This window comes from Tetrao urogallus, assembly GCF_951394365.1.
Source record: "Tetrao urogallus genome assembly, chromosome: 6".
Lineage (NCBI taxonomy): Eukaryota > Metazoa > Chordata > Aves > Galliformes > Phasianidae > Tetrao > Tetrao urogallus.
In genome coordinates, this window is record NC_136819.1 from 13,937,299 (window position 1) to 13,948,373 (window position 11,075).

The following is an 11,075-nucleotide window of genomic DNA, read 5'->3' on the forward strand; positions in this document are numbered from 1 at the left end:
AATTGCTTTCTATAGGGCAGTGACTGACCTGAACTGTCATTTGTACTTCTAATCCAGCTCAAATAATTTTTTTTTTCCCCAAGGACCAGACAAGATACTGCACTTTTCACTATTAAAAAAAAAAAAAAAAAAAAAAAAAAAAAAGTTTTTATTTTTCCTATACTTGTTAATTACAATGTTTGGGAAAATGCAAAGTTGTCAAGAGGAAATCCAATATTTTGAAAGTTTTCTGGCACGGGCAAAATAAGAAAGGACCCAAAATCTCATGAAAATTATTTGGAAGATTTTTCATAACTGAACAGAAAAGTTTACAGTGCTCAGGTAAGCATGAGATTACACCCCAAGGTCTGTGCTCAGGCAGCTTGGTGGAACTGCCAATGCACAGCTGGTTTGGTTAGTGGTGGTAGATCAAGAATATGAGCATTTTGAGCTTGGGCATATTTTCAGCTTGAACTGACATCTCCCTGGAACTGTGCAAGATTCGGGTTCCAGTCTAAATTTCCAGCACAGTGGGATACTCCCTGCCCCCTCTTCTGACTGATCTCTATCATGTGCTCCTACAGGTGATGTTCATGGGTTTACCTTGGGATGGGGCAACTGGTTTTAAAACTTGTTCAAAACACAATTTTGAATTCAAAGTCAACCATGGGGATGCAAGTCCAAACGGCTTCAGCAGTGAGCTCTGGCACCGATGTGGTCATGGTCCATCCTCATTGATTTTCCTGAAGGGGTAATGATGCAAGATCTATTTTTCACTCCTGGCATTAGTTCTGCTCAGTCTCTTTGTGATTATTTTCTCTGTCAGCTCTCTGGGCACAGCAGGGTGAATTGATCTACAAAATATTTGCAGGGATGGTGGAGGATTAAGTATCTCACACAGATAGCTCAACGTAACAGTTGTTACTCGGGACTTTGGAGAGAAAAACAGGGTGGGGAGAGGGAGTTGTTCATTTTCCTTCCACTAAGGTCAACCTTAAATAACTCTCCCACCTCCCTCTGAGGCCGAGACAAGATAATAAGGACAAAAATGTCAGAGCAAAGCACAGGGGCCCCTCTATTTACAGCAAAGGCCAAATCGCTAACGAACAGATCGGAGCTTGCTTTCCAAACACCGATAAGCGGCAACTTTGAATTAACGGCCCCAGTTCCTCTGCTGCTGTAAATCAGCGTGACCCCGCCTGCCTGTGGGGCTCCCCACAGGACGGGGGGCTGCTCTCCCTTCCTGGTCCCGCGATCCATGTGCCTGTCTCCAATCCCCCCCCCTTCCCAAGCCCCATAACACTAACAAGTCTTATCAGTAGGATTTGCACCTCCTTGTCTAGGAGCCCCTAGGCAAACCTAAGGACTGGTTACCGGTGTGCCTCCAAATCACGAAAGTGGCTTTAAGTGCTCGAAATGATCCACTTAGCCAAGGATAATTAACAGCATCAGAGCTGGGAGCCCCAAAGTGGAAGCAAGAGAGAAAGAGGAAGTTTGTTCCAGAAAATGGGGTTTCCAAGATTCCTGTTGGAACTCAGCAGGAAAACAGTGCATTGTACCTCAATGTGCTTCTGTGGTGTCACTTACAGACCCCAGTTTTGTCATGGGGAAAATCACGGCACAGGTCCACAGTGCACCAACACTTACAGAGAAGAGCAGCGGCAGGAAGTACAGAAATATCCCACAAGGTAATTAATTTTCAATTCACGAGACCACTTTACAGCAGGAGCAAAAACCATCCCTTCATTGTTTCTTTATTTATCTCTTACCACCTTGCTGCATAGGCTGGCTATAACTCCCATCACTTCCAGCTACATCAGCTGTTCTCTGGTGGCCTGCCTGATGTGATGGCCAAGGACCAGCTCTTCTCCTTTTCTGTTTTATCAAAGGCTTCTCCATGTTATCCTTGTCTTTGCTTTCCAAATGGTGCCTATTGCCACCTGCCGTGAAAGCCATGGTGGTAGCACCACAAATCTTTACTGCCTACGATTGTGGACAGATGTGGTAACAGTTCTGAAAATAATGTATTCTTGAATTGGTGCTGATCAGGCTTCCTTTTCAGAGCTTCTCAGCTCTGTGGAAGTTATTTGCTGCTTTTGCTGTTCATTACTTGTCCTCCAGCAGAGTGTCATTGCCTATTCTGATGTTTCTCTATCTAAACCAAGGATTACTTTTGGGCCATTAATAGCCACAGATTTCATCTTCTCCTCATTGATAAACAAACCAATTTATTCTGCTGCATCTGCTAATAGCTGTGTCTAGGAGCTATTAGCAGCTCTTAGCTGCTATTTCAACCTCTAACTTCTCAAAAAGTCTGTGTGCAGTAATATTTTACCGGGTTAAAATGGGCATACCTTTTCTTTTTTTTTTTTCTCCATCTTTATATATAACCTTTCATTTGCTCTTCCCAAGATGGATGGGAGTTTTACTCTAAAGGTCATTAAATTCTGTCTGTTTTGCTCGATGGCTGTGCTTCTGTAGAGGTTTGAGTTGGCAGAGGCCAAGGGGGCTTGGGCAAGATGCAAAGAAACCAGTTTGCAAGGATGGGGATCCCAAAGATAATGGATGCCAATGGGACAAACCTGGTTGGTTACACTGGGCTTTGGGTTACACCCTCCAATCCATGAATCAACTGTGCTCTAAGCAGTGAGACAATGATTCTGGACCGGAAGAGCCCAGAAAATTGTGAAATCTGCAGTCTGACAGTAGCATCACCCTTGGGCCCCATGGCTGGAGGGGAGATGAGGACAGCTCACACGTCCTGTACCCAGATAACCACCTAGATTGGTTTATAGAAGGAGCTGAAAGATTACTTTTATCCACATGAGCAGACTTCTTGCCTGCTTGCACAATGCCTCTTTTGAAACAAGGACACCTCTCATTGTGTGGCTTCAGATAAGCCTCACCCTTTTGCTATAGCAGCTCCCTCTCCTGTCAAGCCCATGGTGGCTGCCCCACCTGTCCGCTGGGGCCACCATGTATCTCTGCAGGCATCACAGAGCTCAGCTGCAAGCATTCATGTGATTAAGCACTATCATCAGTGCTGGGACCCCCTCTTCCTTCATCTTACAGATGGGAACTGCAAAGGAGCTACCACTGGGGACAAGGGTGCAAAGCCACCTCAGCAGTGGTGGTCAGTGCTTTGGGGATGCCAGGTACCGGCTGAGCACTTGTCCAACTCCAATCTTGACCTTTGCTTTCAGTAAAACTTGCACAAACTTGTAATTGTTAACTAGTTCCCACATCATGGGGTTGTTATTTTTGCTGGACAGGGTTTGAAAATGCAAGACATCTATAGTAGTAAAGATTTTATTATGCTGGCAGCAGACTGTAAAACTTGATTACATGACACTGGGGATTGACTAAACCTTGTTCCCCCTGGTGCAACTGCCTGGGTGTGGGGGGATGTGAGCAGAGGAGGTGGCTTCAAGTCAAGATGGACAGGAGCTGGGAGCAGCCCACTTCCACTCTTCAATCAAGCGAGCCCCATGTGGAGCTGAGGAGCACGAGCTGAGCAGGGGTCATCCAGCCAGCCAAAGTAATGGACAAATCCCATCTCGGCTTCATCACGTGAAAATCACTGGAAATCTCATCCTGGAAGGAGTGGGATGAGATTTTGCTACAGAAATGGATTTGTTATTGAGAAATGGGCTCCCCTGTTGCCCCTGTCTCTGAATTCATTGCTGGCATGGGAGCTTTTCTTCTGAGACAAAACTTTCCACAGTTTATATCCATTTTATATCTGTTTATATCACTGCTAGCATTTTTTTATTTTTTTTTAATTTCAGAAGCCCATTTATGGTAAAAAAATATGGTTTCCAATAAATAATCAAAGTTATAATATCTTGGAAGGGAACAAATTTCTAGAAGGAAAAGTCTGCAGAAAAGTTGAACTTTGAGCCAGTGCAGTGTCTTTTTTTTTTTCCAGTAAATCTTCTGCCTTATTTTTGCACCCACACTACAGCAAACTGAGAAGGATTTCTGAGCACTCAGGTACCACAAGCCCTTCCTCTTCTTGGGCATGCTGTGGAAATGGGCTGAGCTTTTCAAAGCTGCCTTCAGGATTCGGGTGGCCAAGCATAAGGGAAGCCACAGACTAATAACTTGAATATCTCAGAACAAAAGACAATAGGTTTTTCTGTGTCAATGGGGTAAGCCTTGCCCCTGGGAAGGGAGAAGCCCAGCAGGGAAGTTACCTCAAAGTGAGAACATAGTGAACAAAGAAGCCTCCTTACAAACTCCCACTGTCAGTTACATAAATACAAGTTTAGTTGTATTCTGGTAACATTCAAAAATACAAGAAGGAAAACTCTAAATGGTGAATCTCAGAGTATGATTAACTTGGGGAACAACCTGCTCCAGAGCCCTTCCTAGGCAGCCATTGGGCTGAGGTTTCTTTCTACAGAAGGAGGCCTCACAGCGTATTACGGACACATAAAAATGGTTGGTGATGGGATTCACAGGGTAATTTTGCAAATGGTCCCCTTAGATGCTGATTGGGAGCTCAGTGCTCTGAGGGTAACTTGATAACATGTAGGGTTTCATCCTGTGTAGCCACTAATTTGCCATCTTTTCCTAGTAGAGAGAAGGTCTGAGTACTCCTATCTCCCTGAAACTCGAGACCCTCTTCATGGATATAGCTCTAGGTCATTCAAGTACATCAAGTATCTTTTTTGAGGGGAAGGGAGACAGAGATAGTATTACATACTGTGCAGATGCTATTAACTGTAGTTGAGCATCACAAGTTGGATTTATTAGCATGAGGATGAAAGACCTACATGGCAGGGTATGTAATCGATAACCTTCTGTCACATCCGTTTGAGGACATGAGTCTCCTCCCTTTGTACTCATCAGAGATTTAGCACTTTTCACTTGCCTTTTTGCAGTCATAGTCCTTTTAGCAAACATACGATACTTCAGGCTCAAAGACATGTCAGAGGTAAATGTGACTTCTTACCTCCTAGATGCTGGTGGAAGTAATTGGGAGGTACTGCTTTGACAATGAAAGAAACGGAGAGTCTGGATCAAATCTCATAGTGTTTTGCCGACTTCAGTGAAGTTCCTTCCAATTTATACTCTTTATGGAGAATCAGGCGTGTTCTAGGTGAAGCAGGCAATGACATTCAGACAGCTGATATCTCAGTTGGGACATGCTGAAATTATGAAGAATCACAAATTCCAGCTATTTCAGGCTCTCTGCAGGCTAAAGTAGACAAACCTGCAGATCTGCGCTGTCTTTTCCTAAATAGCCACCATCACTAGAGATGTGGTCCCTTCCCATAAAACACCTGGGATTTGTGTCCATCAGGATTGCAGGCTTGACAAACCAACGTCCTCACTGCACTGGAGGTCTCCTTTGGTGATCTATCAGGAGACACTGCTGCACTGAATAATATGCAAGTCATTTTTCTAAGCTCTCCTTCGCAATGATGAGTGCTGACCATGCAACTTACACTTGTAACTTAATTTCTGAAGGAAAGGTGAAGTGACAGAGAATGTATGAGGTCACAGCCAAAAGGATTTTTTTCCCTGTGAAGGAGCAGACAGAATGGAGATAACCAGCTATCTCCTGGTTTCTGTTAACCACCTCCAATTTCCCCAACAGGATATTGAATTTCAATAGCCCACCACAGCAAGTGCACTCAGAAAATATATCAGTATCACAGGACCAGCTCAAATGAGCCAGCTTTAACTTCCACGAACGTGAGAAAACGCGTGCACACTGCAATTGCTCTCACTAAATATGGAGGCTGCTCTGGTTGCACTCAACAGCAAAGTACCAAATTTCAAATGGTCTGTTTTTGGCCCCTCACTGAGCTAACACAGCCATCCAAAGCCTCCTGCAAAATGCAGATGTTGTCTCCCCCAGCCCAAGCCCAGGACACGTGTCTCACCACCTGCCACGAGGGCAGCGAGCGGGGCTTTGGATGGCCTTCATGCAGTAATGTGTTTTCCTTCCTCTAGCACCTGACAGCAGCATGGTCACACTGACAGCTCAGCCCCATTGCTGCATACTTTCCAACGTGGTATTAATCAAACATATTAGCATGTTTGCCTTTAATTTTACGTTTCAGAAACAGCTGTTGGCCGCCTCAATGCCAGCAGTGCCTATTGCCAGCATTAGTGTCATTGCAGCTGTAATAGCACTATTATCTCTTGCTAAAAGGGTCACTGATGGCTCAGGACAGAGCTCCCAGTAAAGAAAAGCAGGTCAGCTGAAATGAGATGGAAACTGCACAGTGATGCTTCTCTCTTAACTTGCTTAAAGACCTGTTGATGCTACATTTAGGGAAATTTATGTGCTCAAGCAGCAAAAATTTTGGCTAGAGCATCACCGAGAAGGTGGGGCTTGTCCTAGCTCCTGTGTCAGTTGTGCTAGTGTAAATCATATAAATATGGGAAAGAGAATGGGGAGATTTCTACTGGTCTTCATCTCTGAGACCAAACTTCTCTCCGTCTCTTTCTCTCTTTGGGTAAGTCCAGTTGCCTTCCTTTTATCTTCTAACTGGTTTGTGTAGCTGTTTTCTTAAATGGATGTAGCAGTTGGTAACAAGAGCTGGCTTGGTAGTCCAGGAAAATTAGTTCTCAGGTCTTTGAGCACATAGCTTTGGGGTCAGCATAAATTACAGTCCCTTTTGCTTTGGCACGGTGGCATTCTTCTCTGAAGGTGCCAATTGATCTCTGCTCTCCTGGGCAGGTATGCCACAGGGCTTGGCAAAATGAATTCCAGCACCAGTGCCCCTGCTCCAGGGTGTCCAAGACAGATTTTTGCACTGCAGCCTCTGCCGCTCAATCTGTGAGGTGTCCTCTGCATACACTGAGTCTGACTAATAAAAGCCTAGGATTTAAACCCTAAACATTTAAATGACTTCAAGGGTTGAAGGCTGTGCTATGAAAAGCCACTCCATATATATATATTGGAGTCTGGTTTGTCTCCTTACGAGAAATCAGCAGGGAGGCCAGCGCTGGTGTGAGTGTGTGGATGGAGACAGGCTTCTGGTTATAACTGGTCATTTATTATGACTTTCAAAGCCTGATGCATGAAATATTTCTCTCTTTCTTCAGAAAGTCCATCTGCTTCTGTAGTCTTGTTTTCATGTCTAAGAAGCTGAGGGCCATAAGATGCCTGATGACAGTTTATTCCTCCCTTGCAACCCTCCCTGTGACTCCTTTGCTTCCTACCTCTAGGCCTCCCGCAGCTCACCATGGCTCTCTGGATCCGATCACTGCCTCTTCTGGCCCTCCTTGTTTTTTCTGGCCCTAGGACCAGCTATGCAGCTGCCAACCAGCACCTCTGTGGCTCCCACTTGGTGGAGGCTCTCTATCTGGTGTGTGGAGAGCGTGGCTTCTTCTACTCCCCCAAAGTCCGACGGGATGTCGAGCAGCCTCTAGGTAAGTCAGATTGACCATGACTACAGTCATATGCTATACGATGCAAAAAGCAACTGCCTTTATTTAATGGTGACACAAGGAATGTTCTTGATGGGGAATGCCAGGAATACCTTTAACATACCAACAGCATCGTATCGCCCATGAAAAGATCTTCAGGCTAAAAAGGCAGGTGGGAGGGCAAGCAGGGAAAGGGGATTTATGAGGCAGAAGGAATTGTCACAGAAAGCTCCAAATTTTTTGCTTCTCTCTTGGTAGAGAGAGGCTGAAAATGGTGTTATCCCAACATTTGCATGGCAATTACACTGACCTGGGATCAATCATGAAAAATAAAGGTGTAAGGAACTCAAGAAGCCTCTTTATGCAATTCTTCTTTACCCCAATCCTGTTCTATGACCTCCTGCCTTCTGAAGCTGTCTGTTCTTGTGCTTAACTGACTTTTTCTTCAATGTTTCCTCCTAATATTTATCCTGAATGTTTCTTGCCATAAATTAGTCCTCATCTTCTCCGTAGTGGACAAAAGGAAGAGTCTACCTTTTCTCCTTCATGGGTGATTTTCAAACTGTTTAAAAACTGCTTCCATGTCTTGTTTTAATCTACTGTGAGCCAAAAGCCCTTAACAGCCCCCAAATTCCTTTTTAGGTCATATATTCTAGCTCTCTGTCCACACAAACTGTGCTGCATTTGGCCCAAGCCATTATGGAATGGTGATGGCTTGGAGAAGCCTTGCCAGCTACAAGAGGAATGAGCAAACTGGAAGAACAGTGTTGTATGGTTTTCACACCATGTTCCTGTACAAGGGGGTTATCTTTTTCAAAGCAGCGCCAAAGCTTTCATTGTCTCCCTTGGATGCCTTGGCCAGGCCTTAGTTGGATCAGCAATCCTTGCAGGACCACAACTAGCAATTCACCCCAGTCTACCCCTTGATTGCACGACACTGTTTTCCTGCCTTCCTCTAACATCTTTCCCATTCCTTGATTAACAGCATCCCATCTTTTCAAAGGGTTTCTATAGTTTCCTAAGTAATTTTGAGTACTAATCTTGCCCTTCAGCAGGCTTGCAGCCCCCCACAGCTTTATATTGTCTCTTATTTCACGGTGGTAAATGGATTAGCCAGAGTAAGTTGTGATGCAGCCAGTGTCCATCTTTACCTTATTTTGTACAGCAGATTAAGAGGACAAAAAGCTGACATTCTGCAGCCCCCACAGAAATGCGGTAGGTTGGTTTCCTTGCTTTGCTTTTTGTTTTAGCAGAGCAGCTCTTCTGTAAATTGGTAACACAGGAAACACTTTTATCAGCTCAGAGCTACTCAGCTCCCTGCCACCTGCCCTGCCCCCAGATGAGGCAGCTCAGTCCCACCAAGGCAGGCGTTTCCGATACAGCTCTGGAAGCTACCAGCCTCCAGTAAGCTCTGGAAACTCCTGAACTTGTCTCAAACTCTTTGTCTGAACATTTTCTTTGGGGAAAGATCCTGTCCTCTGCTTCTTGCATTTACTGGTGATCCAGCCCAATATCCAGCAGAGCTGAGGGCAGGGTGAATGGCTCCTATCAGCAGTTAAAATGCAAGATTGGAAACAGACTTGCACAAGAGAGAAGTAACATTAAAAAGCACAACTTCTCTGCTCTCTGTTTGCTGTTAATCTCCTTCCTGACCTGTCACTTAGGAATGGTGTGGGGTGCAGTGTGCCATGCTGAGACCCACTGGAAGTGCTGCCTTTCCTCAGCGTTGTGATCACTGAGAGATGCAGGTGTGGGAACACCAGAGGTGGAAGCATTGCATAAGGACCACAGCCCTTCTTATAGCTGGGAAGTCTAACTCTTCTCCAGTTACTACAGTTTCTCCCAAGGCAGAGACCCCTACCACTTTCTATGTCCACTCACCACCATTAGCCATGTCCCACACTCAACTAATTCTCATAAAAGCTTAGCGGCTTTTATGTAGCTCTTAGCAGCTACAGGAAGAGAGAAATCTGGACATATACAGCAACACAACCTGGTTTTGTTCAGCTGAATACAACAGCAAGCTCTGCAAGTTCTCAAGCAGGTGGGATGAGGTATTCCAGCAAGCTTTTGAGCATGCTATTAGTATCTAGATGAGAACACAACCTGTAATGCACCAGCTGTAATGCAAGAGTGTTGTTTCTCCTGGAGATAGGTATTTGCAGTTCCTCTCAGCTTCAGGTGCCCTATAACCCAGCAAACACATTCCCTCCTCCATCTTCTGAGCCACTCGTGGAGATTTTCAATAGATGGAGAAGAGACTCCTGCCAAGTCCTAATCATTTTAACTCTCCAGTTTCAAACAACTTACTTACCTCCCCTAACTACAGTACAGCTCTCCCTCCAGTCCTCTTCCTAACACATATTGGTTCCATTTGCATGTGCATCTTTTCCCTGCATATGTGACTGCCCTGTGAAATAGTCTCAGTGGTCTCTGGGAGGTGAAGCAAGGTAATGTCACAGAAGGCAAGCAGAGAGTTGGCCATGATTTGCTTTGAAATGCAACGCACGCTGCTAGTTGCTTACTTGCTTGATGATTTGCTCCTGAGGACCATGATGAATGAGTTGGCTTCCTTAAATGCTGCACAGAGAATTTCATCAGGGCCAACCTGTCTGAAAATATCTGAGAATTTTCTACCTCTTTATCTAGGATTTTCGCCTGAGCCACTACTTCTTTGTCACACGAGTTTGTTGTGTTTGCAGTGTGCTTGCAGCTGGCTCGAAGGATGGAAACAAATAAATCACAAAACATCAACCAGCTATTTCCTCTTCTACTTAATATTGGGCTAAATCTTTTCTGAATTTTCCCCTTAGCAAACTAGCATAATGATTTCTTGTTACTCATGTGCCTTGTTCATTGTATCACACTTCGGGTGCTGAGGGATTTTGTATCTTGTGCTATGCTTTTCTGCTGCCCTAGAAACCACATTTTATTCTTGCTTTCCAGACAGTTTCTTTTGGTTGTTAGTGGCTCTTTTCTTCCTATAGGAAAAAATCACTATTTTATTTGCCATTCTCTGTATTTCCATTGGGCATTTAAAACTTGAACAATTCTGCCCACAAGTTTTCAAGCTCATCGCTTTGAGCAGACTATCTCCTTTTCTCCACATGCCTCCTCCTCTGTCCACTCCATGTGGCTTCCCTGTAAACCAGGGAATCATCTGGGGAGAGGGAACTTTGTGCCTGAAGTGCTCTAAGAGCATCAGCTTTGGGAAATCTTTGCAAGTTCTCCTCATTTCCCAGGAGCTCTTGGCTTACACACCTAGTATCTGAAAAGGGTGGTGTGGGATGGGGCTGGTGTAGGATGAACCATGACTTACCTTCTTTTCTCTTGGCAGTGAGCAGTCCCCTCCGTGGTGAGGCAGGAGTGCTGCCCTTCCAGCAGGAGGAATACGAGAAGGTCAAGCGAGGCATTGTTGAGCAATGCTGCCATAATACATGTTCCCTCTACCAATTGGAGAACTACTGCAACTAGCCAAGAGGCCAGAAACGGGCACAGACATGCACTTACTCTATTGCACCTTCAAAGCATTTAAATAAACCTTGTTGATCTACTGGAAGACTTGGGCCGTTTCATGTGTCCATGGTTTGTGTGTTCATTGTGTCTGTGTACATTTCCTGGGGAAGGGACACCGCCGTTTGTTTTAGGGGTTGGCTGGCTGTACTTAGAGGAGGCAGTTTTAAATGGTCCTGGAGCCACCCATCACT

At 44.9% G+C, this 11,075-nt stretch overlaps 1 protein-coding gene across 1 annotated transcript; it reads left to right on the forward strand.

The window, feature by feature from the left end:
• Positions 1-7,169: 7,169 nt before the first annotated feature.
• Positions 7,170-10,842, forward strand: INS (insulin; the record flags this gene model as incomplete). Its single annotated transcript, XM_079537840.1, has 2 exons — positions 7,170-7,371; positions 10,706-10,842. Exons 1-2 carry the CDS (start codon positions 7,185-7,187, stop codon positions 10,840-10,842), a joined length of 324 nt encoding a protein of 107 aa, XP_079393966.1. The 5' UTR covers positions 7,170-7,184.
• Positions 10,843-11,075: the final 233 nt, after the last annotated feature.